This window comes from Ipomoea nil, unplaced genomic scaffold, assembly GCF_001879475.1.
Source record: "Ipomoea nil cultivar Tokyo-kokei standard unplaced genomic scaffold, Asagao_1.1 scaffold0688, whole genome shotgun sequence".
Classification (NCBI taxonomy): domain Eukaryota; kingdom Viridiplantae; phylum Streptophyta; class Magnoliopsida; order Solanales; family Convolvulaceae; genus Ipomoea; species Ipomoea nil.
The window spans coordinates 5,321,679-5,349,084 of NW_017617116.1; the positions used below are offsets into that span (position 1 = coordinate 5,321,679).

General features: G+C 37.6%; 6 protein-coding genes and 1 pseudogene across 10 annotated transcripts; 6 read left to right on the forward strand and 1 right to left on the reverse strand.

The window, feature by feature from the left end:
- The first annotated feature begins 1,408 nt into the window (after positions 1-1,408).
- LOC109175752 lies at positions 1,409-3,142 on the forward strand (annotated as a pseudogene).
- Positions 3,143-4,001: 859 nt separating this feature from the next.
- LOC109175751 (bifunctional epoxide hydrolase 2-like) lies at positions 4,002-6,576 on the forward strand. 3 transcript variants are annotated; one of them, XM_019325098.1, is made up of 4 exons: positions 4,002-4,065; positions 4,100-4,610; positions 4,685-4,926; positions 6,233-6,576. In XM_019325098.1, exons 2-4 carry the CDS (start codon positions 4,134-4,136, stop codon positions 6,477-6,479), a joined length of 966 nt encoding a protein of 321 aa, XP_019180643.1. In that variant the 5' UTR covers positions 4,002-4,065; positions 4,100-4,133; the 3' UTR covers positions 6,480-6,576. The 3 variants fall into 3 exon arrangements, with proteins under 3 accessions (XP_019180643.1, XP_019180644.1, XP_019180642.1); XM_019325099.1 differs by having other exon boundaries at positions 4,034-4,610; positions 4,685-4,769; positions 4,833-4,926; XM_019325097.1 differs by having other exon boundaries at positions 4,034-4,610.
- Positions 6,577-7,385: 809 nt separating this feature from the next.
- On the forward strand, positions 7,386-8,296 carry LOC109175753 (NF-kappa-B-activating protein-like). The gene has a single exon (XM_019325100.1). It carries the CDS (start codon positions 7,418-7,420, stop codon positions 8,294-8,296), a length of 879 nt encoding a protein of 292 aa, XP_019180645.1. The 5' UTR covers positions 7,386-7,417.
- Positions 8,297-10,210: 1,914 nt separating this feature from the next.
- LOC109175748 (bifunctional epoxide hydrolase 2-like) lies at positions 10,211-11,813 on the forward strand. Its single transcript, XM_019325094.1, has 2 exons — positions 10,211-11,093; positions 11,401-11,813. Exons 1-2 carry the CDS (start codon positions 10,372-10,374, stop codon positions 11,648-11,650), a joined length of 972 nt encoding a protein of 323 aa, XP_019180639.1. The 5' UTR covers positions 10,211-10,371; the 3' UTR covers positions 11,651-11,813.
- A 917-nt stretch (positions 11,814-12,730) lies between these two features.
- LOC109175749 (bifunctional epoxide hydrolase 2-like) lies at positions 12,731-14,285 on the forward strand. 2 transcript variants are annotated; one of them, XM_019325096.1, is made up of 4 exons: positions 12,731-12,841; positions 12,876-13,375; positions 13,477-13,721; positions 13,914-14,285. In XM_019325096.1, the coding sequence occupies exons 2-4, from the start codon at positions 12,899-12,901 to the stop codon at positions 14,158-14,160; spliced, it is 969 nt and encodes a 322-aa protein (XP_019180641.1). In that variant the 5' UTR covers positions 12,731-12,841; positions 12,876-12,898; the 3' UTR covers positions 14,161-14,285. The 2 variants fall into 2 exon arrangements, with proteins under 2 accessions (XP_019180641.1, XP_019180640.1); XM_019325095.1 differs by lacking the exon at positions 12,731-12,841 and having other exon boundaries at positions 12,849-13,375.
- LOC109175754 (acylpyruvase FAHD1, mitochondrial-like) lies at positions 14,232-27,266 on the reverse strand. 2 transcript variants are annotated; one of them, XM_019325102.1, is made up of 9 exons: positions 27,180-27,266; positions 21,133-21,307; positions 17,421-17,587; positions 17,176-17,341; positions 16,134-16,186; positions 15,813-15,875; positions 15,274-15,324; positions 15,076-15,175; positions 14,232-14,478 (listed from the first exon to the last, which is right to left on the reverse strand). In XM_019325102.1, the coding sequence occupies exons 2-9, from the start codon at positions 21,161-21,163 to the stop codon at positions 14,366-14,368; spliced, it is 744 nt and encodes a 247-aa protein (XP_019180647.1). In that variant the 5' UTR covers positions 21,164-21,307; positions 27,180-27,266; the 3' UTR covers positions 14,232-14,365. The 2 variants fall into 2 exon arrangements, with proteins under 2 accessions (XP_019180647.1, XP_019180646.1); XM_019325101.1 differs by having other exon boundaries at positions 15,058-15,175; positions 27,180-27,264.
- Positions 24,104-26,203, forward strand: LOC109175745 (protein DETOXIFICATION 55). Its single transcript, XM_019325089.1, has 2 exons — positions 24,104-24,484; positions 24,575-26,203. Exons 1-2 carry the CDS (start codon positions 24,443-24,445, stop codon positions 26,030-26,032), a joined length of 1,500 nt encoding a protein of 499 aa, XP_019180634.1. The 5' UTR covers positions 24,104-24,442; the 3' UTR covers positions 26,033-26,203.
- Positions 27,267-27,406: the final 140 nt, after the last annotated feature.

The window sequence follows — 27,406 nt, forward strand, 5'->3', positions numbered from 1 at the left end:
GAACTCACAACCTTCCAAATGGAAGTCCAATTCGGGTACTATTAGACCACATAGTCTTGATACCGAGCTAATATATTTAATTTTACAATAAACGACAAATTTGATGTAAAAGAATTACTACGTATATTTGTTGGGGTTTAAGTTTGATCATTTAGTACTTTGCTCAAAGATAAATGTATGAAAATACTTAAAGGCAATTTAAAATCTGTATATCAGTTTTCATGAATTTGTTAGAAATTTGTGTTTGTGTTTGTCTGTTTGATGAGGGTGACAAAGGACCAAACATTTTAAGCGCATAATTATTTCTCATAAGTTTTAAATCTTTTTCAGTTAAGTAATAGGGCGGAATTAATGTATAAAATTTATAACATATAAGAACATTCATAGTAGTGATTTTTTGTTATTTTTTATTTTGGTTTAAGTGCCACATAAGAATGAGAAGAGGGAGAAAAAAAAAAACAAAACAAAAAAAAAAAACAAAACAAAACAAAAACGACATTTGACAATTTTATAAAACAAAAATAGTAAATAAAGCTTTTTGAGTCAAAGTGGCCGCAAGTTGGGTACGGGTTCCACACGCCCTTGGGGCACACTCCACTTGCGCACTTCAGTCATTTTTTTTAAATACTCCTACAAAACTTGCAACAATTAAGTTTTTACAGGAGTTAATTTTTTTAAAAAAAAAACCACCTTTCACATCAGTTAAAATTCAAAGAGTAGTTTTTGTATTCTGCAAAATCTATGTAAAAACCACATATGTGCATGCTCTTACAGGAGTTGCAACCTTAAAGATCCAATCTCGTACCTCAACAATGACAACTTCTTGTTCAATATTATTACTCCAAGCAACTTTTTTTTAGTAAAGATGCAGATTTATTTTATTTTTGATTTTTTTATTTTACAAAGTGGGTTTACAAACTCTCATACTTTATACTCTATCTGTCTCATTTTAAAAGTTCTACTTAAAGCAACCTCATTAGATGAGGATTTTATTTGTTTTTTGCAGAGATGATTCGGAGAAAAAACATGGGGAGAGAAGGGAAAGGAGGAAAAGAAAAAGTAAAAGGAACTACCGCCCAAAAAATAATTGATGAGAAAACAATTGTTTTTTTGTGGGATCCAAACATCAATCTTCTCTCTCCACTCCTCTCTCTCTTTCACATGGACATAAAGGCTACAAAAACCATAAGAGCATCCACTTCAGTTGAGGAGATTTGGGGGAGAATGTAAGAGTGATTAGGAAAGAAAATGTGGGAAGCGTAGGAAAAAAAAATCAAAACTGATTTTTTATTAAAAAATAATATAAAAAGTATGGTTAGGCGAGCCTGTTGCCCACGGGCCGTTGCACGCGCCCGTGTGGGCAACTGCTGTGCATGTTGTCCTTTTTTTTTTTTTTTTCTTTCTTAATTTCCTTATTGTCTGCCATGACATTCTCCTCAAATTATTTTCTACCTAAAGGATGGTATCTTACTGTGCACAAGGAGCCCGCCAAACAGTAGAGTGAGTGAGTGAGTAAGTGGGCGCTGCTGAGCTGCATTATTGTAGGATAGTCACGAGGGCAGTAGTAGTCCACCTTCACTTCAGAGTTCAGAGTTCAGAACCACACCAACTAGTGAAAGATCAGAGAGATATGGAGAAGATAGTTCACAAGAAGGTAGCCGTGAATGGCCTAAATATGCACATTGCAGAATTGGGGCAAGGCCCCTTGGTCCTTTTCATTCACGGTTTCCCTGAGCTCTGGTACTCGTGGCGCCACCAGATCCTCTTTCTCGCCGCCAAAGGCTACCGGGCCGTGGCACCGGACCTCCGCGGCTACGGAGAAACCACCGGCGCACCTACCGACGACCCTTCAAAGTTCACCGTCTTTCACATTGTGGGTGACCTCATAGAGCTTCTCCAGTCCATCGCTCCTGAGGAAGACAAAGTGTTCGTTGTGGGCCATGACTGGGGTGCAATCATAGCTTGGCATTTGTGCATGTTTAGGCCGGATAAAGTGAAGGCTTTGGTCAACCTTAGTGTCCATTTTTTCCCTAGGCATCCTCATCTGGATCTTGTTGAAAGCTTTAGGGCCATTTATGGAAATGATCACTACATCTACAGATTCCAGGTATAAACACTTTTCTTGGCATTTAATAGGACTCTTTGCATTGATTATGGGACATTGGGTCTTAATTGTAATAATGGTGTAGGAACCAGGGGAGATTGAAGCAGAGTTTGGCGCAGTTGGAGTAAAGACATGTCTCAGGGACTTATTTGCTTTCCGCAGACCAGAACCATTTTATTTTCCTAAAGGTAAAGGCTTTAGTGCAATTACAGATGGTTCAACCGCCCCTGCCATCTTGGTTGTCGGCACAAGACTTGGATTATTTTGTGAGCCGCTTCGAGAAGACAGGCTTCACTGGAGGGGTCAACTATTACCGAGCTCTTAAATTGTAAATCGCACTCACCCTTCTCTCTTACCCCTCACCCCCGATTCACAAGATAATGGATGTGTAAATCGAGTTAACTTGACTACTTATTATATGGAAGGGTCCAATGTCCACGAAGATTTCACCACATTGGTGTAACTCCTACTGGCTCAATCTTGTATTTTTGCTTATAATCTATCATTCAGAAATTAACTGAACTAATTCTCTTACTTCTATTAAATAGATCTAATATTAAGTGGCATAAAATGCAGGGATTGGGAGCTGAGTGCACCTTGGTCTGAAGCCAAAGTGATGGTGCCAACCAAATTCATAGTTGGAGACCTGGACTTGGCTTACCATATTAAAGGTGCAAAAGAATACATACACAATGGAGGGTTGAAGAATGATGTGCCATTGCTGGAAGATGTGGTGGTACTTGAAGGTGTGGCCCATTTTATCAACCAAGAAGCACCTCAAGAGGTTAACAACCACATCTACGACTTTATAAACAAGTTCTAGACTATCTTGTAAGGTGTATGTTCGTGTTTAATGATATAATAGTATGGACTTTATTGTAATGGTATAATAGGTCATTTTGTAAGTGGCTTGTGGTCCACTGGTATCCGATTGGTTTCTTATGTGGGAGGTCTGACTGCTTGTGAGTTGTTTGCCAAAAACTTGATTTGATTGTTTTTATGTTTTTGACTTGTAATATGAACAAATAATTTTTTTTAGACTTGGTATTTTGACTTTGATATTACTATATTAGATGTTACTATTTGACTTATTTGTTATACTTCGTAGTTGTTATGTTGTTTGTTTGACTATTGTGTGAACATTGACTATTTCTTATTCACGAACAAAGTATGATCATAAATATGTACATTTGTTTGTTTGTTTAGCATTCGCGAACGTACTTTGTTTGCAAACGTTAACAAATGAACATGAGAAGATAACGCACAAGACGGTGGCCGTGAATGGGATAAATATGCACATTGCAGAAACTCGCAGTCACCTTTTAATTTTTTTTTTTCATTAATTGACGAGCGAAACTCGCAGAAGAGAGTGTGCACTAGGTAAATTTCAGACTCTAACCGTCAAAGAACACAAAGAAGTAAACTATATCTTAAATTGTCCATAACTAGTCTAGTCGAAAAGGCCAATAAGTTGCTTTTTACTTGGCTGGGATTGTCCCACCCTTAAATCTTTATTGTTTATTCTTTCATTTGTAGTCTCAAAATCTCATTGATCATGGCTTCCTTATCCGCTCAAAATGAAGAAAGAGTTAATTTGATCAATAAATAGTAAACAAAATAGACAAAGAGAGTACAATAAAGTGCACATATTTATTATACAAAATACAAAAGTTTTATATTACATAGACTTATATTACAAAATTTTAAAAACTTTCTCATATTTTTAAAGTCATTGATCTTAAAAAGATCAACGGATCATATTGCCAAAAAAGTACAAATCTAAGGACCACAATAGTTATTCCCAAAAAAAAAAAAAGGACCACAAACTGAATAGGTATGTGACTTTTCCCAAACAGGGACAAAGAGGGACCGCAATACACGTGACTTAAAAAGAGATTTTTTCCAAAAGAGGGAGAACTGGAGATATGGCGGCCGCATTAGGAGACCTTAGTAGCAGACCTTAATTACGGAGTAGTATTTAACGTTCACTCCAGAAACGAAATTAGGCAGAGCTCACAGTGAAGAGAAAATGGAGAAGATAACACACAAGACGGTGGGCGTGAATGGGATAAACATGCACGTAGCAGAATTGGGGGAAGGCCCCTTGGTCCTCTTCCTCCACGGCTTCCCTGAGCTCTGGTACTCATGGCGCCACCAAATCCTCTTTCTCGCCGACCACGGCTACCGGGCCGTGGCGCCGGACCTCCGCGGCTACGGCGACACCACCGGCGCACCCAACAATGACCCTTCAAAGTTCACCGTGTTTCACATTGTGGGTGACCTCATAGAGCTTCTCCAGTCCATCGCTCCTGAAGAAGACAAAGTGTTCGTTGTGGGTCATGACTGGGGTGCACTCATAGCTTGGCAATTGTGCATGTTTAGGCCGGATAAAGTGAAGGCTTTGGTCAACCTCAGTGTCCAGTTTTTCCCTAGGCATCCTCATCTGGATCTCGTTGAAAGCTTTAAGGCCATGTATGGAAATGATCACTACATTTGCAGATTCCAGGTATATATAAGCAGCAGTGCCTTACTTTTTGAGGTTTAATCAACAACGTATGTAACCTAGTCGTATATGTGCAGGAACCAGGAGAGATTGAAGCCGAGTTAGCCCCTATTGGAATCAAAACATGTCTCCAAAACATCTTTGCATTCCGCAGACCAGGACCTTTGTATTTTCCTAAAGGCAAAGGTTTTAGTGCAAATACAGATGGTTCAACGGCCCTGCCGGCATGGTTGCCGGAGGAAGACTTGGATTATTTCGTCAGCCGGTATGAGAAGACAGGCTTCACCGGAGGAGTGAACTACTACCGAGCTTTGAAACTGTGAGTAGTTACCCTTAGCTTCAATTCCATATCGATCTGATCTCTTTCTTGTTTATGCTATATCTTGTATATTTGTGTTGATACCCCAGGCCAGATGTTATTGGTAATTTCATATTTTGAGCATTTTTTTTTAATACCGCTCTACTGAACTAGTGAACGAATTGAAGTCTGTGTACAGGTATATTTTGAACATTTGTTAAGTCATGGGATGGTGACCGTTACAAAACATTAAATACATTTTGGTCCGCTTGAAAAGTACATAAAAATTTAATATTTTTTTAAGACCCTGTTTGGTAAATTGCTGTTTGCTGTTAACTGATTGGATTAAATAGAAGGTATAACTAATTGAGGCTAACTGATAGCTGTTTAGTATAATTTCTTTTCCCAAAAAGTTAATTGAAAAGTTATTTTGCGTAATTTTTTAAATTTTAATATTTTTTAGTAAAAAAATTAATTAACTAAATATTTATATTAAATTTTAAATCAAATTAAATAATTGATAACGGTCAAATAAACCAAAATTGATTTATAAACTAACTATTTTACCAAATAGGCCTAAACCTTTTCTGAACCTTGTCGAAAGAAAGGTGGTTATCAAGATTTTCAATAACTGACGACGTGTAGTAGAAAATCTACCGTTCGACGACGGTTAAAGTTGCCGTAATTTTTTTACCACTTTTTCAAGTTATCAAAAAAAAAAAAAAAAAATTGGTGGTCATTTTAAAATGTTGATTTTTTTTTTTTTTTATTAGTGAAGAAGGGGAGATAGAAATGGAAAACAATTCAAAAAGGTGACATGATTGATGAATGCCTGATTGGCAGGTTTTTGTTTTCTAACCGTTTTTGTTTTGTTTTGTTTTATTTTGTTTTGTTTTGTTTTTTTGAAGAAGAAGAATCTAACCGTTTTTGTTAGTTTCTCACATAGTCACACCCTTCGCCCTAGGTTTATACCAAATTGCTATGATTGTTTGAAAATATTTTAACAATAATTATTTTTTGAAAAAAAAAAACAATCATTAAATATTAGAAATTAAATTAACACACTGTTAACCTAATTGATCAAAATTTTCAACCATAAAAAAAAAATGCTAGTATATATCACTTTTGAAAATTTTGTTAGTATCAAAGAACAAATTTTTAATTCAGACCTCAAAAGTGATCAGAAATGTCATTTTGGACTAAAATCTTTGATTTCCAATCATTGTTAAAAATGTTGATATTTTCTAGTTTTTGAGTGTTGTAATACTCTCAAAAAGTGAGTTCACGTGTATTTAACATTGAGTGGCGCGGCTTAAAACGCATGCAGAGACTGGGAGCTAACTGCAGCCTGGTCTGAGACAAAAGTGATGGTGCCAACCAAATTCATAGTTGGAGACCTAGACTTAGTTTACCATATTCCAGGTGCAAAAGAATACATACACAATGGAGGGTTGAAGAATGATGTGCCACTGCTTGAAGATGTGGTGGTACTCCAAGGTGTGGCTCATTTCCTTAACCAAGAAGCACCTGAAGAGGTTAACAACCATATCATCAACTTTTTAAACAAGTTTTAAACTTTCTTGTAAGTTTTGTGTTTACATTGAATAAGTGAATAACAACCATTGGACTTCTTTAATAACTGTAATTTTGATTTGTGGAAGTTGAACAAGACCAGATATATAATGCTTATGAGTTATGATTATTTGTTGTTGTTTTACATTTACATGCAATTATTTTTATTCATCCCAAAAGGTTGAATCCCCAACCACAAGGGCCCCTGCCTACACCCCGACCCGACAGAGCAGCATCTGGGAGGATGTAAATTATGGTAACTCAATTGAACACAGAGACTAGACTTTTGCTTAGTGTGCATAAAGAGTCATCTCACTTTGAGAGATTGCTCCCATACTGCCGCTGATGAGACTCGATCCCTTATCATTCTTCCCACATGCATATTTAATTTTAAGTTAAACAATAAATTAGAGTTTTTTCCAAAAAAAAAAAATAATAATAATTAGAGTTTGAGTTTCGGTTAGTTGGTTACTTGGTTGCATATTTGACCATTATTTAGTACTTTGTACATAGATAAATGTATGAAAATACTTAAATAAAGGCAATTTAAAATCTCTGCATAAATTTTCATGAATTGGTTAGAAATTCAGGTTTTGTGTTTGATGAGGGTGACAATAGATCAAGCAATCCAAGTGTGTAATTATTTATTTTTGGGTGAAGTGCCAAATAGCACCATGAACCAATTGCGATATGTCATGCCGCACCTTGAATTTACATAAGTGATTATTCGATTCACAAACCAAAAAAAATTGTCGGCCTAACCTTTTTTACAGGTTTCCCGGTTGCCTTGATGACATGGCACAGGTAATGTGCTGATGTGGAATTTTTTTTTGTTTTAAGTCAGTCTTTGCTTGGTCAAATAAGCTTACTCAGATCATGAACGACTATCGTCTCCAAAACCACAGCAATTTTCCCCTTCCTCGTTAAAGCCTATCGTGGAATGGGTCGACTAACCTCTGCGATTGAAATCCCAGAAGAACGGCGCCGGAGCCACAGAGATAGCGGCCGCGACCGTGACCGTGGCCGTTACTCTCCGGAATCCAATTCTTATCGCCGTCGCTATCGGAGTCGCAGCCGTAACCCTAGCCGAAGCCGGAGTCGCAGTCTCAGCGGCAGCAGGAGTCGTAGCCGTAGTCCAGACTACTCAAGGTATGAGCCTTCCTCTCATAATAACCGTCGTGACCAACGGTCCTATTCCCCTTACCGTTCGAGCCATCGACGAAGCCCTGATTACGAACCCTACAAATTCGAACGTCGGGGAGATCGAAGGAAAGGCTACGACAATGGAGATTACAGGAACAGGCGAGCTGCCGAGTCAGAATCGGATGAGGAGCTAAAAGGCTTGAGTTTTGAGGATTACAGGAGGCTGAAGCGTCAGAAGCCTCCTATGGATAATGAGCTCATGGTTGGCCCTATGCCAGTGCCCAGGACTGATGGACAGCCGGTTAACTATGGTGGAGCACTTAGGCCTGGTGAAGGTGATGCTATTGCCCAGTATGTTCAGCAAGGAAAACGTATTCCCCGTAGAGGTGAAGTGGGTCTTTCAGCTGAGGAGATTTCAAAGTTTGAAAGTCTTGGATATGTGATGAGTGGTAGTAGGCATCAGAGAATGAATGTTATCCGTATCAGAAAGGAAAACCAGGTTTACAGTGCTGAGGATAAGCGAGCATTGGCTATGTTTAATTACGAGGAGAAGGCTAAGCGTGAACAGAAGGTTATGCCTGATTTGCAGCGCCTGATGCAACGCCATATTGGCCCTGATGTTGGTCCATCTCATGATCCGTTTGCTAGAAGATCCGCTGACATGGCTGATGCTTGATGCTTATGTATATTGTGGCTCTGCAAACTGGTTTCATTCGATGCACAAGTCTGAATTTTATTAGCTTACAAGCCTCTCTCCCTAATGAATTTAGCAAACAGTATTGTATAATAGAGGTTACTTTATATTATTTAATATAAATGGTGAAAGGGCTGCCAACTAAATACCTCCACATCAGCAAGAAAGAAAAAAAAAAAAAGAAAAAAAAAATCTCCACATCATCAAGTTATAACTTGTTACTTGGAGGCAACCTGCTAAATTAAAAAGCTAGGTGGACAAAATTTTTTAGTTTGTGAATCGAATAATCACTTATGTAAGTTCATGGTGCGGCATGACATATCGCAATTGGTTCATGGTGCGATTTGGCACTTGAGCCTTTATTTTTTATAAGTTGTAAATCTTTTCCAGGCAACTAACGATTTAAACTTATATTATGAGAGTTGTAATTGTAACTGATGATTTTTTTTTTTTAAAGATGAGTTGACCTAAGGGTGAGATTTAACCACATGTTTCACCTATAGCCTTCACCGCACATGAACCTAAGCATAGATATAATTAGAGTTAATTACATCGGAGGTCCCTTGTCTTTGGTGACAATTCTAAATTTAGTCCCAGATTATCGTTTTTGTCATTTTACATCCCAGACTATTGTTTTTTGGACACTTTTAGTCATTCTCATGATTTTTTATATTTTTAGTAAGGACATTTTTGTCTTTTCATATTTTTCTTTTGTTATTTTTCAGGTTTCAACCAGTTTAATTGGTTTAGGACTTTACTAAAACTTGGTTGAAAATTTTGGTTACTAAAAATCAGAGGTTACCTAAAGTTCTAAACGAATTAAACTGGGTGAAACAAGAAAAATAACAAAAGAAAATTATGAAGAGACAAAAATGCCCTTACTAAAAATAGAAAAAATTATGAGAAGGACTAAACGTGTCAAAAAACGATAGTCTGGGATGTAAAATGGCAAAAACGATAGTATGAGACTAAATTTAAAATTACCACCAAAGACAAGGGACCTCATGTGGAATTAACTCATATAATTATTTATTTATTTATCACTCCAACCAAGAAAGGAATTTGCATAGTTTTATTTCCGCATGTCCACTCGGCAGATCCATTCGGCAAGAGCTAAATACATGTATGTCTCCCCTGGTCTTAACCTTTGCTGAAAAGAGCTAGTATAGGGTACTGAGAGAAGAGATAATGGAGAAGATAACGCACAAGACGGTGGGCGTGAACCCCAATCTTAAGGGCCCCCCACACCCCGGCCCGACAGAGTATTTGGGAGGATGTAAATCATGGTGACTCAACTGAACATTAATCACAAAGGCTAGACCGGTGCTCACTGCGCACAAGAAACCCCCCTCACTTTGAGATGTTGCTCACACACTACCGCTGGTGAGACTCGATCCTTGGTCATTCTTCCAAAGTTTCACCTCTATGACCAGTTGAGCTACCCATGCGGGCTTAATTTCGTGATTATTGCATATATGGGTAGAATGGCCTAATTAGATCGGGTTCTTGAGGTTTGTAAAGATTATGTGTAATTACCTTTGATGGTCACATTCGATTACAATGAGAATTGGATTGAATTTTCAAACAACTACTTGTACAAACTCTATATCCTTATGGGACTTGAAATTGATTCACCATTCTTAATGGTGCTGATTTGTTCATAACTACTGAAGCATAAAGAGCCAATAATATCTCCCCTGAGACTCGAAATCACAACTCGAGTAGTGCCATTAGATCACAAGGTTTTGGCAGCACGACAATTCATATATATAGTCCAGTGCAGGCCTAATCTTATGATTGGTAATAGAGACGTGACTTTGGTTTTGTCGGCCGGCCGACCTAATCATATGGGCTTGCATTGTAAGATGTAACCAACTAACAATTCCATGGCGATAATTTCATGCACAAGAAAACGAATTGAAAAGGCATTTATTGCCAACAACCATGAATCTACCATGAAAGGAATCTTCTTAACTTGGAGAAATACATTTTAAAAGTCAAATCAAGTAGTAGTAATTCAGGTTCACATAACAGAGCTAGTGTGGAGAGAAGGGAAAATGGAGAAGATAACGCACAAGACGGTGGGCGTGAATGGGATAAATATGCACATTGCAGAATTGGGGGAAGGCCCCTTGGTCCTCTTCCTCCACGGCTTCCCTGAGCTCTGGTACTCATGGCGCCACCAGATCCTGTTTCTCGCCGCCCAAGGCTACCGCGCCGTGGCGCCGGACCTCCGCGGCTACGGCGACACCACCGGCGCACCCACCGACGACCCTTCAAGCTTCACCGCGCTTCACGTTGTGGGTGACCTCGTAGCTCTCCTCCAATCCATATCTCCAGATGAAGACAAAGTGTTCGTTGTGGGTCATGACTGGGGTGCAGTCATAGCTTGGCATTTGTGCATGTTTAGGCCGGAGAAAGTGAAGGCTTTGGTCAACCTCAGTGTTCATTTTCTCCCTAGGAATCCTCACATGAACCCTGTCGATGGGATGAGGTTTCTGTATGGAAATGATCACTATATCTGCAGATTCCAGGAGCCAGGAGAGATCGAAGCTGAATTGGCCCCTCTTGGAATCAAGACATGTCTCAAAAACTTCCTCACATTCCGCAAACCACAACCGTTTTATTTTCCTAAAGGCAAAGGCTTTAGTGCCAATACAGATGGTTCAACTGCCCAGCTGCCATCTTGGTTGCCGGAGAAAGACTTGGATTATTTTGTCAGCCGGTTTGAGAAGACAGGCTTCACCGGAGGAGTTAACTACTACCGAGCTGCGAATTTGTGAGTCACCCTTCATTCTTTTTTTCTTCTTTTTTTTTTTTTTTGAGTGAATAGGGAAACTCGCAGTCACTATCGGATTGTGTGCCTAAGAACTAATTAGTAATAAACAAGCCTAAACTGGCAATCACTATTCGACAGTGTGCCCAAGGGCAAATTAGTAATAAGCGAGCCTAAACTTACTACTGGAAATTATTGAATTTCCGACCACCTGAATGTGATATTAAATCAAGTTGAAAGTCTTGTTCTGACCACTTTGGTATTCTCGAAATCTCATTGATCAGGGCTTCCTTATCTTCTTAAAATGCAGGAACTGGGAGCTGACTGCACCCTGGACTGAGGCAAAAGTGATGGTGCCAACCAAATTCATAGTTGGAGAGCTGGACTTAGTTTACCATATTCCAGGTGCAAAAGAATACATACACAATGGAGGGTTGAAGAATGATGTGCCATTGCTGGAAGATGTGGTGGTTCTCAAAGGTGTGGCTCATTTCATCAATCAAGAAGCGCCAGAAGAGGTTAACAACCATATCTTCCACTTTCTCAAGAAGTTCGTCTAAACTTCCTTGTGAGGTTGGATTGTGTTTAGGATGAATAACAACCTTAATAGTGAAGCCAAGCGTTGCACTTCTAAGTTCTAAAAAACTGTATGTGTTTCTGAAAGTCTAAATGGAACAGGACTGGATTTGATGATCTATATATGAAGTTTCTGATTATTCCCTGGCCTGATGTTTTGCAATTTTCGTTTTGCCTAAAGCAACGGATTTGATGTAGAAGAAGTATGTTTATTGGAGTTTGAACTCTGGCCTGGGTTGGTTCCATACATGACTCGGAAGAATTTGGATTGGGTGTAACTGGAATATGGTCTCAATTAGTATCATGTTTTTCCATAGACTGGATATTGCATTAGGACCTTTTAACTGGAAAAAAAAAATTTAATGAGGTACCTTCAACGGAATTGTTATATCATGGACTAGGGTCCATTTTGCAAGGTGGGTGGATCCTGGTCCTAAACAATGTATAAATTGTGTGTTTTTAATATTGGAATTGTGGGGAAGCCGTTTCTATGTCAGGTTGCGGGGTTTGGACCGATAATCCTCCCCCTTTTCTTGTTGACGTTCTTTCGAGTGATTTAATGCATTAAGTATTTCCTTTCAAAAAAATATTAGAATTGTGAATTTTTAGAATATAAATTGTATTTCTAAGTCAAAACGCATAACAACTGGAGAAAGAAATTTGTGAATACAATATAATCTGTTAGTGTTGTGTGACTGCAGTATTTGAAAGTAACTTGTAAATAAAAAACAAGGTAATTAATTACATATATATTAACATTGTGTATTGAATTTTTAAAAGGTAAATTGTAAACATTTAACTAGTATGTAAACTGTGAACATTTAGAAGGCGACCCACTGGGCTGCCTTCTCACCGGAGAAGGCAGCTCAGTTGCCTTCTCCGGTGAGAAGGCAGTCCCTTACCTTCTCACCGGAGAAGGTGACCGTTTTTTAATAAATATTAATATTTGACCACATTTAATTATGGTGTTGCAAATAACATTTTTCCATTTGCACCACCTATAAAGTTATTATATACATTTAATAGGTACCGTAAATAGAATTTCCCTTAAATAACTAATGGCTAAACACGTGTGAGAATCTCAACAGTTGGAGTCTACCGGGGCGGCGGAGGAAGGACACCATTTATGATCTGACGAGAAAAACAAATCTTTTATAAAGTGAGAGAACCCAGGTTGAGGTTGAATATTCTCCCTCGAACACAACCTTCACGGAGCTAGAGAGCGAGTGAAAATGGAGAAGATAGCGCACAAGACGGTGGCGGTGAATGGGATAAATATGCACGTAGCAGAATTAGGGGAAGGCCCCTTGGTGCTCTTCCTCCACGGCTTCCCTGAGCTCTGGTACTCATGGCGCCACCAGATGCTCTTTCTCGCCGCCAAAGGCTACCGGGCCGTGGCGCCGGACCTTCGCGGGTTCGGGGACACCACCGGCGCACCCACCGACAACCCTTCCAAGTTCACCGTGCTTCACGTTGTGGGTGACCTCATAGCTCTCCTCCAATCCATCGCTCCAGATGAAGACAAGGTGTTTGTTGTAGGGCATGACTGGGGTGCAATCATCGCTTGGCATCTGTGCTTGTTTAGGCCCGACAAAGTGAAGGCTTTGGTCAACCTCAGCGTCCACTATGCCCCTAGGAATCCTAACTTCACCACTGTTGATGCCATGAGGGCAATGTATGGAGATGACCACTACATCTGCAGATTCCAGGTACAAACAAACACCTTTCCATTACAAGAAAAAACTGTAATTCATGAAATTAGTACAAAACAGATTCTACATACTTTGTGGTGGTTCTTGTAATGATGCAGGAACCTGGAGAGATTGAAGCTGAGTTGGCCCCTATTGGAGTGAAGACATGTCTCAAAAACTTCTTAACATACCGCAAAACTGAACCATTTTATTTTCCTAAAGGCAAAGGCTTTAGTGCTAACACTGATGCTGCTCCAATACCCCTGCCATCTTGGTTGCCTGAGGAAGACCTGGATTACTTTGCCAGCCGGTTTGAGAAAACTGGCTTCACTGGACCAATCAACTACTACAGAGCTCTTAAACTGTGAGCCACCCCCTTTCTTGTACATATTTTCTCTACCCAAATATCTGGACTTCATCTCATGCTATTCCCTGTATTTGCATTCAGACTAAAAGGTGTTTATGGTAACTGGTAATCTCATAGTATGAGTAGCAGAGTAGTTATGAGTGATTTCGATTTTCAGATGGAACTAATATTGAGGGATTTAAAATGCAGAAATGCGGAGCTGACTGCACCCTGGACTGGGGCAAAAGTAATGGTGCCAGCCAAACTTATAGTGGGAGAACATGACTTGGTTTATCATATTAAAGGTGTAAAAGAATACATACACAATGGTGGGATGAAGAGTATGGTACCACTGCTGGACGATGTGGTTGTACTCCAAGGCGCAGCTCATTTCATCAACCAAGAAGTTCCTGATGAGGTTAGCAAGCACATCTACGAGTTCTTGAAGAAGTTCTAAACAATCTTTGTTGCAAAGCCACATGTTAAGGCAGCTTAATAATAAGTTTGATTCTGTAAGTCTGAAGTATGTGATGATCCTGAAGTTCAAACTTTTCATATGAATAAAATGTTTCTGTTTTACAATTTTATTTCTCACAATGAAATGTAAGATGGTACACCGTCAGGTCTGGGTCAGTTTACAGTATAATAGTACATTGAAAATATCATGGTTTAGCAATCTGGCGCCTTCCAACATCAAAATGCACATCCAGGATACCTGTTATTCCAGCTTCTATCTTTTGTCCTACCTTCACTGGGCCAACACCTTCAGGAGTTCCTGTTGAAAGAGGAATAAATATGTCAATGGTTGTGTGATAATTTTCGAAAATTATAAGAAATGTGTAAACTGTCCCGCTTGTGCTTTTGTTTTCCAGAAAAGCAAACTAGCACAGTTCCATTTTGTTATGGTGAATCCTAGACATGAAAGTAGACAAGATGCATAAAAGCAAACAACCATAAAGTAACCAATAATTCATCACTTTCCTAAAACAAATATATATTAGCACTGAAGTGATTTTCCTTCTCCTAAGTCTGGTGTAGTTCAATATATTACTTTTAACAACAACAAAAAAATCATAAATCTAGAAGGAACGTAACGCATTGCCCATATCCCTCATTCTTGATGGCACGAAAAGCACACAAATCAGTAAAGGAACCAGACACAGGGTGCAAAATCCTATTAGCCTGATGACCTTATATTGGAAATTACTAAGGCCCTACCGATTTCATTACCTTTTGTTATTGGGCTAATAAAAAGGTAGTAAACTTTCAATCATGGTGTTTCTAAAAAGAAAACACCTTTGCATATACTGCCAATTCACATATACAATAATAAGTATAATTTAGAATTTCATACCAGTTAAAATGACATCACCCTCAAGTAGTGTCATAATAGAACTTATGTAGCTAATCAAATATGGGATCTTGAATATCATATCCCGTGTAGAGCCTTTTTGTCGAATTTCTCCATCAACCTGCAATGTAGTAGGATAGTGCAGAGATCAGCCCCAATCATGAACACAAAAACACATATATATGTACATGAAAGGCAAAGAACAAGCATTTCTTATACCTTCAACCACAATTCAATATCATGGGGATCTGGCACCATTGATGCTGGAATCTGCGGAAAACAGATCTTTGATTATCAACGGATAAAACACACAAAATGCTAAAACTATAGGAAAACGTTAAATGAGAAGTTTCTGCATTTGCATTTGATCATCAGTGTAAAGGATAGAATCGCCCAACTAACTGTCAAAATGATTGCATATATCTCTATTTAGAAACCTACTCAGGAATCATTACCACAGATCCAGCCCTTTCTTAATATTGTTTCCAAGTAATTCATGGTTGTCCTATAAGATAAATATATGTAAACACTCAATCTGAGTCGGATTTGCAGAAAATGCATGTTAAAAAGGGTTTTTAAATAGCTGATATCCAATATTGAACACTATATCACAATGACAGTTCATTTAGATGTGAAGAAGAAGCCAAATTGGCAAAATGTCATCCTACAGCCCAAAATTTGATTGTTCAGAATCAGATCTACAAAATGAATATACAGAATGGAAGGAGACATGATATTGAAGTGGAAACATTTCTTACAACAGCACTGATTGGAGTGAAGGTGTCTTGGCCTTTAGCTACAGTCCATGGCAAACCTGCAGACTGGCATGCAGAACAGCGAAAAATCATAAACATTAAATGGCAGAAAATAGGAGAAAACAAATAGAAAACCATCAGCTGGAGAGATGAGGTTAGAAGGGATTTCCATTTGAAACAAGTGATGGGAGAAAGTAATGGAAGGCAAATGACAATGTACAATTTACAGAGATCATCCCCAACAGAGAATAAGGAGCATTTCAAAATGGCATCATGACATTAGAGAGGCACTATCCAAACTGGAAGATGAAAAGATATTCATACCTTTGCAGCAGATTGGATCTCCCTTGCAGTCATATCCAACGCAAGAGCATAACCTGAAACAAAAAATTTTAACCAGTCAATTTGATTCCATGTGCATTGTGACAATCCGCATAGAGTAATTAATATTCAACATTCAACAATAGAACCAGGCAACACCACCAAAGAAGCTAAAATACGGAACGTATTTAGCAATCTTGCACTCAAAAATAATAAAATGCAAATAATTATGTAATATATATACATATATATAGCATGACTTTGTGCAGCAAATAAAGATCACACTCTACAGAAACCAGCAACAATGGCTCTTCATTACACCTCTCAAGGTCTTATTTTAACAAATCTGTCACTTTACATTGCCTTTTAGGAAAAGGATGTTTCTGCTGACAACCAAACCAAAGTTCCTATAGTCTGAACAAAATCAAAATTGTTAAAACTAACATAAATTTAAAGCAAGAAGTTATTGATTTCTCAACAGAAAACATAACTGGGGACCATAGAAATTCAAAAACTCAGTAAGTGTTAAGTGTGGCTCAACTCCACGTAGCCAACCATTTCTCCATCATCTATCATGCATCTCTCCATCATCATGCAGTGCAGCACGTTGCTGCTTCCACGCTGCATATCCTCACATGTTCACCACAAATGGCGCAAGCTCTCCTCCAAGAAGTGTATAAATAGTCTGTTTGTTTTGCATTCATAATCAATTCATCATTACACCTTTACCTCATTTCTCTCATCCTTGTAATATCCTCCCAATTTAGCAATTTCTTAATTTGTAATTTTTATATTTTCCCTTCTTATTTAACTTCTTTTTACATAATTCTCAATTGTTCAATTATCGGCTTCTGCATTATTTTGCTATATTCATAACACATTGAAATTAACTAATTAAGGAAGGCACCGATCCACTAGTACAGTGCTCCCTAAATCAGCACATTGAAAGACAACATAACCATCAAAAGAGATGTCAAAACACCAAAAAGAAAAAGAGTTTTCAGGCAAATAACTCAAATTCAATAACCTAAATTCATAGAATTACCTCCGACATAGTCCATAGCAGTGGCCTCGGGTACATCCCTAGCTTTTTTGCCGATCACCACCGCCAGCTCCACCTCATGATGCAGCGATTCCAGAGGATGCGGCACCTCGATCGTTCCTCCATTTTCCAAATACGAACTTGTCGGCTTCAGAAACAGCACTGGCTCCTATAGTAATACCAGCAATTACACACATCAGGCGTAGATAAAATATTCAGACATCCATACATATAGATGGAGGACGGACCTTAGGGACGGCGTTGCCGAGCTCTTTGGCGTGAGCGACATAGTTGCGCCCGACGGCGACTATCTTAGTGCCGATGCTAAGGAGCTTCTGAGTAGCTGACGTGGTGGTCGCCATCTTCGTGCTTGAGAATCGTACGAATACTTCGTTGCTGTGTGTATGTATACATACTGGCACAAAGTGCAGTCAAAGGGCTGTTTGGTTTAGCTCATTTCAGATGCTTGCTTTGGTTTGACTTTTGTGAACTGAGGTTTTTTTTTTTTTTTTTTTTTTTTTTTTTTTTTTTATGACTTAAGTTTTTCAACTTTGCGATGGACCCATGAACCAATCTCTATGTCTATGAAAAGGTAAATTGAACTACTCTTTTTGTTTCTTATTTTATTTTATCCTCTAATTTTGTTCATAATTATTTTCTTGAATATTGACTCAAAATTGATTAATATAATGCACTAGTATTTTAGCAAAGGGCAAAGCATGAAAGCCTAATAAAAAGCAACCAAGTTGGAGTAATCTCATCCAAGTTATATGGTTGATTTGGTAACCACAAGATTACAAGTTCAACTCTCCACAAAAACGGCCTATTGGTTTGAGTCTTATGGGCAACCTAAGCTAAGATGAAAAGAAGTTTACTCAATATACGCCATTGAGTAGTGACTATGAATTTTTATGGTCAATTAAAAAAAAAAATAAATAAATAAAAATAACCAAGTTAATTTTGAGTGTACTATCAATTTTTTTCTTTATTTTCGGTCATGTCCATCTAATCATCTCAAGTGAAAAATTAATATTATTTCACAATTTTTTTTATGAAAAGACATATTTCCATTGAGCGCCATGGAATTAGCAGACTCCACACACTTTTAATTAAATACTAAATAATATAATTGAATTGTGCCACATTAAAAGGGAAAATTAGGAAGGGTACCTAACATTATTCTTCTCACTTAAATTGCACCTCTAAATCAATTGTTGGAATAATTGTATGAAAAAAAAAAAAAAAAAAAAAAAAAAAAAACACACAAAACAAAACAAAAACAAAAAACAAAAAAAAAAAATCAAATTTTATACAGGCCCAAATTGTACCAAATGAACATTGACTAGATGGCAAATGCGCAGAGGCAGAACCGCAGTAACAAAATATGGGTTTGGGCCTTTGGGTGGATAAGTCTTGTGAGGAGTCGTTTACATAGAAGTATAAGTCCAATCTAGTCAAAGCTATTATTAAATAACCTATAACATTGTTGTTACAATGTTTTTTTTTTTTTGCACAGAGCCATTAAGTATGTTTAACCAACCTTGACAGCAAAGAGAAGTGAAGTACCGGCAAACACTAATATAATTAATGTACGGAGTATAAGACAATCATGTCATTTCAAGCACAAGGATTAACGGTACAATTGTAGCTAATAACAAATTAATGACCTTGTGATTTAATGGTACTAAATTGAACTCTCACATGAGATGACGTGGGTTCGAGGCACTATTAACTTTCTATACTATTTAGTGAACTTGTTCTACTAACAATATATTTAGTCTTGACAGAATATTAATGTCCAATTAAAATTTCCATCCTATGAACATTTTACAATATTATCAATTAATTAAAGGCCCGGTTAGTACATCATGATTAAGAAACCTAAATCATAATCCTCAAATACTAGATTATGAACAAAGACAAAATTGAACTCTAGTGGCCACAATGTAAAAGTTACACCTAATGTGATAGGCTCCTTATAAGCATCAGGTATGAATCCTTATAAGCAATTGGATCACCATAATTTATTCTTTCACTATCTTTTCAGTCCGATGAGAAAAACTTTTGGGACGAGAGAATTTTGTCTTTTGTGGACAAGATTCAACCCTCTTTCACTCCATCCATAGAGCATCTACAAAGGTATGAAGAAATAGACAACACAGCCTACGCAATCGCACACCTTGAGCAAAGCCAAAATCACGAAGAAACAGAGTCATACACATCAAGACCGCAAAGCAATCGCAATTCCGGACCATTTAATGTTGAGATTTTCCTTAAGACCCACAAAATGAAAATAACGTACCCTTCTTTGAAGTAAAAATAAAGAGCACATGTACTAGAATTATATTTCTATTTCAGTTTGAATTTTTAGTTTAAAGTTTATGAATTTGTTCGGGTTTGGACATTAACTACTCTATAAAGGGATAGCCCAAAGCATTTCTTTCAGGCCCAAAGAAATCATCATAATCTGGAAGACAGGAGCACAAAAGGTCAACATCAGTGATGGAACACCTAAACCTTACACCTTGTCCCACTTAACATCGCAAAGTCCTGATGTTCGCTTTTACCGAACAGGTAGGCACAACCTCCTCTCCAAATAGACAGTGGGGAATGGATTGATAATATAATATGCCCATCACTCTACTTATTCTACTCTTTCAAGCTGATTTCTATGGCTCATTAACTCTATTGTTAGATTGAGGTGTACACTAAAATCATTACTTCAATATAATTTCATATTTTAAATGTTACAATCAATTTTCAATAAAGTAAGCTTTGATTTACAAGAAAGCCGTGCCAATAAAGTAATCTTTAATTTACAAGAAAGTCCATAGTTGCTACTTAAAAGTACGTTGTGGGTGAAGCCCGTGACCCTAGCAGGTAAAGGACCACAAGAAAGTAAATCAACATAAATTGTCTATAGTTGACTTGCTCAAACTAAGAAAACCAATGAGTCGCTCACACTGGGAGTCGAACTTGGAACCTTGTGGTTACCAAATCAACAATCTGGCTCGATTGGAGTTGCCCCACAATAAAGTAATATTATCACAAGCCGACAAAGGTAAAATAACCCAAGTTGCCCATAACTGATCGACTAAAACCGAGAAGGCCAATAAACCACCCTCACTGAAAGTTGAACTTGGAACCTTATGATTACCAAGCTAACAACTCGACCAACTCAACTAGGGTTGTCCCTACAATAAAGTTATCTTATCACAAGTTAATCAAATAAAGTCATAACTTTAAATAAAAAAATAGAAATTTAAGTATTATAACATAATACTTCGTAATAACTTTCACTCACATTTGTGTTAAAGCAAAACTAGATCTCTCAGCGAGAGTAGCCTATTGGCATTCTTGATTTTAACCGGTATGCACAATTTAAACCAGTTTATCTCTTTATGGTTATTTGTCAATTACGGGATTCACCCAATGTATACCCTCTTTTCCCTGTCACTCAAAAAATCAATTTCCCCACTTCCTGAAAAACCACAAATACACAATTTATTGTAAATAGCATAACAAATGGCAACAGTGACAGGTATGATGGTAATAATTAAGAGAAAAAGGAACGGATTGCGTCTTGGGCATCCCTTGATGGAGTTTGTTGCATGTGCACAACTTAGCAAAGCAACAACGTGCGCACCATGGACTTGACAAGTAACTACTTCACATGATTTGGACTTCACAATACCTTCATATGAGTTGTGTTTTTCTATTTGAGTAAGCTTTTGTGCACCTTTTCCTCTTGGACAAAAACTAACTGCCATAGTGGGTAAAAGTACGAATGCCTGCCTGCCTGCCTACCCACCCCACCCTTCAGTCACTAGTTCTTAGCTCATGTTACTAGTGAAAAATGTGTGCCTAACCAATGGAGAGTCGGTTGTAGTTAGGACCAATAGCACATGTTGATAAAATTAGGATAGTTTCATGTCACAAAACCATTTTGGAAAAACTCACCATTCACGTGGTGATATTGCCATCTCTCCATTTGGCAATACGGTTTTTACCCCCGTGATCTATCTAAGCATCATGCATTTCCATGGTGTTCATCATCACATGCAGACTGTTCTCTTGAAGCATCAGAAACCATGCCCTCCATCAACAGTAGTAGCCACCTTCTCTTTTCGGTCAACTGCAAAAAGAAACAGAGTTTATGAATTTGAGGCTGTAATTGGAGCAAAAATTTTCGAAACACAACTCAACAGTGCTGAAATTCATGGCTTACAACATTAGAGTTTGTATTAAAGTTTTCTTTTACAGCAATAAGTAATAATTAGTTGTAGAATACCATTGTTCAAAAAGTAAATGCAGAGGCATAATGGCTACACAGAAGAGAAATCTGACCAAATGGTATGCCTAGATTTGGACAAATAGGGACCCCAGATTTTTGTCCAAAAATAACATTCTGAAATTTTAACATGCAAAGAATTGTCTTTCAACACATTTTTATCATTTCAACTAGAAATAGTTTTATAATGCCATGAGTACTGCATGGAATTTCGACACTTGACACCAGTGGCATTCTGCACTTTGAATAACTTGCAACAAAGGGTACGTGTCTTGTCCCCCAGCAGAATTCAGCGACTTAAAGCTAAATACAACAATGAATCAACTCGAAAATTTGAATTCAGCCATGAAGCGCAAATAAGTCCTCACACCACATAATCTCCAGACAATGTTTGAAACGTGACATTTAATAATGATTCATATTGCAGATTCGCAGTTTTTCATCATAATGCACTTTGCAGTAAATATATTGTGTAAAGTATATTCTTCAAAAAGGAACTACCTTTCTGCTATCATAGCATACAAGTATACCCTTGAGCAAAGCACTCATGCCAAAGCAAAGTTGAATTGAAAGATAACTAACAATTATAAGGAAAAGAAAGTGATAATATTCAATTTTTCTATCTTTTTACTTTATGACTCAATAGGTACGCCTCCATGATGTGGCACTTTCTTGAGGAAAAGAAACCAAATATTATGGACAATCTAGTAAGAGGAGATTCTAATATTCTATACACTAATGACTTTCTAAACTTGAGACTTACCTAGAAATACAATAATAGCCATCGATTATAACTAATGAGAGAGTTTTGACCAAATCTAAACAGAGATAAAAGTGCTATATTCATAGAGAAATCATAGCAGCCAACCCTCAAGAGCAATTATTATACAAAGACCCACATGATCTCTTTTGGGTTGTTGTTATTTATTTATTTTGCTTCAATTAGAGTTCCATAAACTGATCAACCATATTATGTAATTATACTATAATACAGTTCTAGACCTCAAGCTTTCATGCCTACAAACAAAAAGCAAGGAGCCAACCTAAGTACAAGTGGGGCAATGAATAAATAAATGACGGATATGATGCTGACATTTGTGCATGTTGTAGTTACTGGAGCTCACAGAGAAATGAAACATCTTTTGACCTATTGGTGGTTGGAGTACAACATTATCCTCTTGTCAAAACATGAAGGATTTTAACATTTCACTTCCCCAATGAATTGATGGAAATATACATATCACTCATTGTGGGGGAATGGTAACCAGTCGGTTGTTTAAATTCTTTGATACAATGCCTGAGACATTGGGACCAAATGCACAACGTTGAAGAGAAACCTTTTGGGACATTGCAAGAGATGCAACCATTCTCTTAACAGCCGTACCAAATTAGCTGTTGAGGTGATACTCAGTTTGAAGGTATAGTATCTCCATCTTTGAAATGGGAAAATGATTATGCTTAAATTGCAATTTGTCTACAGAGGTTTTTAGAGGTGGGGATAATCATTGCTGTTTAGTATTCATTTGGCAGTTAATTGATGCAACTAAATGCACATGCATGGTTTCATCAGTGCATGACAAGATTATTTTCAATTCAAGTTCTGATTACTTTTAATCAGAAAGAATGACACATAAACGCACAAAGAGACGTAGGTATCAGGTTTTCCAGGAAGACACTGTATTATGTAAGGAGAAAAAACATAAGGTTGGTAAATTATGAGATTGGGATCAATTCAAAAGATGATGTTATGTAAAATAAGCCGGTGATGCATTTGAGCTCAATGATAGATACAGATCAACGCCAAAAGGACTAATAACCAAAGGCACGCTTCTGAAGATACTATTGAGTTCAAAGTTGCATGTTTTACTTAAGGAACATATGTAGTATCAGTTACAGACTTAAAGTTCTGATTTGACTTTTGGCACCATAAGTATGCACTCTCATGATAAAATGGTGAAAAAAGCAGAAGTGCGTGCCCCAATAGTATATGCTAAATCAAAAGATTGTTGTGTTAAGTGCTTGGCACAAGGAGTAGGCTACTACTAAAATCGGGTGTTTGGTCATAGTATCCTGGATACAGTTGGCGACTTTCACATAAACATCAAAGGAAGGTTTTCCCTTTTTGCTTAGTCTAAAATATCAAGCTGCATGTGACACAGAACCAAATTGAGGACATTCCACTACTATTAATGGATTTACTTTTCTATCATAAACATGATAAGAAAAACATGAGGCATGACTTTTCAGGGATTTTGCTACATGTCTATATCATGGAACTCTTTTGATAAAGACCTCGGCTAAACAGTTTATTGTAATTATATCCATTCAAGCATTCTACAAGGACAGATGATAGTAATAAAATAATATCCACGCAAAGTTATCAGAACCAGATCAGTGTTAATATTCTTGGATTGAAACTAAACTTTGTTCATAAAAAGTAATGCATACTTGAATTTGACAGGTAAAAAAGCCAACATAAAATTTCTGAATTTTTTGGTAAGGGAAATAAAAATGTGGAGGAAAATGAGGTTGGATCTGCTTCGAAGATAAATCATAGTACCATAGATTTAGGTAAATAATATTTGAAGATGGCCATCTAGATATGCTCTGATATTTTCTGCAAAGGAACAAACTGCTACCAAGACAGTTGGTGAAGGGCAGCTACTCTTTTATCATGTAGGATAATTCATAATTACTGTGCTTTTTATAAAGTAGCTGTTCCATATATTTATTTTTTAACAGTAATCAAAAATCCCACTGCCTCCTGCCCCTATAAAACTCCTTCAATTGTTTTTCATTTGAACATCTCTCTCTCCCTCTCCCTCTCTCTCTAGGTGATTGCAAGTGTGTCATTGTGGAGTTGATTGTTTATGCATGGAAGTAAAACTGCATGAGTAAAAGAATACACACAACCAACTGTATCTCTTATGCTGAAGGCACAAACATACAAGAGCAAATACTAACCAGCAAGAAGAAAAGATGGCAGCAAAGCAGACACAAAAGCACTCAACAATACCAGAGGTATGAAAACAGAATCTTACAAGTTACAAGAGTGAAACTCGCATACATGGATCACTTTGATAACAACTTTCTTTTTCCATAACTATGCAGGTAATGGAGGAACTGAGGAAAATGATAGACACATGTTTTCCAATGATTGCAATGGGCTTGATAAGCTACATGAAAAACATGATTCTAGTAGTGTGCATGGGAAGGTTAGGGAGTTTGGAGCTAGCAGGCGGTGCATTAGCCATAGGTTTTACTAATATTACTGGTTACTCTGTCTTGTCTGGCTTAGCATTGGGGATGGAGCCAATTTCTAGCCAGGCTTTTGGATCAAAAAACCTGACCATAGTTTCTCTCACTCTACAAAGAACAATCTCAATGTTACTCATGGCATCTTTACCCATTGGCCTCTTGTGGTTTAACTTAAAGCCTCTCATGTTATGGCTCCACCAAGATGCAAAAATAATACACATAGCAAGCCTGTTTTGTCAGTTTGCTATACCAGATCTTGTCGCTAATAGCATTCTTCATCCTTTGCGTATATATTTGCGCTGCAAAGGGACAACATGGCCACTGCTATGGAGTACTTTAATTGCTACAATGTTGCATCTTCCCATTGTCTTTTACCTGACTTTCAGCCTTAAACTTGGGATACAAGGAATTGCAATTTCCACATTTGTTGCAAACTTTATTGGCTTGCTCTTCCTTTTAGGCTACATCCTCTATACCAATGAACAAAATGAGGCCCTATATAAACCCCTAGCCACAAATTTGAAATCTTCTACTTCAATAGGAGAGGAATGGGTGATCCTACTTCGTCTTGCTCTACCCAGTTGTCTAGCTGTTTGCTTAGAGTGGTGGTGGTACGAGTTCATGACACTTCTAGCTGGTTACCTTGTTCGACCTCAAGTTACTCTCGCAACAGCAGCAATAGTGATACAAACTACATCTCTGATGTACACATTGCCTTCAGCACTTAGCAACTCAATCTCAAGCAGAGTTGGGAATGAACTTGGAGCAGGCAGGCCAGGAAAGGCTAGATTGGCAACAGCTATAGCCATAGTTCTGGCCTTTCTAGCATCAGCATTTGGCATCTTACTGACCACCTTAGGGAGAGAAGTCTGGGTTAAAATATTCACAACAGATACTGAAGTTCTGGAGCTAACAGTAACTGTGCTACCCATCATTGGACTATGTGAACTGGCTAACTGTCCACAAACTACATGTTGTGGGGTTCTACGAGGAAGTGCTAGGCCTAACATTGGCGCATGCATTAACTTCTATTCATTCTACTTGATGGGGGCACCATTGGCCATCATAATGGCCTTTGTTTGGAAGCTAGAGTTTAAGGGTCTTTGTTATGGTCTTTTAGCAGCTCAGGTGGCATGTGTAATCTCAATGTTAATAGTAATTTACAGAACAGACTGGGAGAAAGAGTCAGCAAGGGCAAAAGACTTGGTGGGAGAAAGTAGAGAAACATCATTTGAAGATCCAATGATAAAATTCAAGGAAGGAGAAGAGTTTAGGATTTCCTTTGAAGAGGGAGTAAATTTACAAAAGTAATACAGCCACCAGAAAAGGAAATAGACGCCAGCAATGGAACAATGACAGAATTTTCACTTTTGTATTCTCATTGTTTAGGTCATAATATATGTTACAAAATACTAATATGTTCTCCATATAATAATAAAAATTTTATAAAAAAAACCATGCCAACATTACCTGAAATGGAAACATTTAGATGTCCAGTACTCTCCTATGTGACAACCTAGAATGGAATAAAGAGGCACTAATTCAGATGCCAATATTCCTTGTCAAGTGATACATGGCTCATTGTGTGTCTCCTCTATAACACTAGCTCCTTATCATTAAACTACTGATCTATCTCCTCGACTGATTTAAAATTGTATGCATAAATCAACATCCATAGTTATAAATATTATCAGTCATCTCGTCACATGCATCATCCCCTGAAGCTGAAGTTTATAAAAATATAGCAAATTATCTGCTTTCTTTGCTTAAGGTTTATTTTCTTTCCTTATTCCAAAATTCTAATGATCCCATCACTACCATTCAGCACCCTTCATCAAGCAAGGTGACCTCCTGTTTCTGGGTGCATATTTTTCAGTGCCTCTGCATACATATAGGTCTAGAAGACAATGGTGAAACAGGATGCAGTGCCAAATGACATTGACAGAGGTGATTTAGAGTGTCAAGGATGATTAAGATTAGAAAATGGTGTTAGGCTTGGAGCAGTTGGGCACACTAGTTTGGGTTTCATCAAACTTGAATGTTTCTCATCTCTTTCTTGTAAACAAGCCAGGATAGTTTTTGCAGAACCAGATTGATACAGAAACATGAAATCAGTTTTTATATACTCAATAATTTTGAGATTTTCGTTACTCTCTATTGACTCGATAGGCACGAATTCATCATCCTAACTTCCTAAGCCTTTTATCAATGGAGAATACTTTCTATCTCCTTTTCTTTTTCTTTATTTATCAAACGAAGGTAAAAACAATTCATAAATCTAAGTGTTTCTACAATTGTCACTGGAAAATCAACATAACAGACCACTGATTCAGTACAGATAGAATTGAAAGCTTCACCGCTCCAGAAACCTAAATTACAGCACACAAACGTACAGCGAAAATGACTGATCATATAATTAGATACATTTGACGATAGGGATGCACAGAGGAGAGCATACCAAGGTCGGTGCTCGGCCATTGGAGAGGAACGGAGTTGGCGGATGATGGTGGCGCGGAGTATCGGGAAAGGAACGTTGTACTTCCCGCCATTATTGGTGCATACGGAAGCCAAAAGGACGTCGTTTTATAAAAAAACGCGCGTCTTCCCTTTTAAAAAAATTCAGGTTCGACCAGCAACAACATTATATTGTTCATTCATTTTGAAATTTTAGTTCATAGATTATGG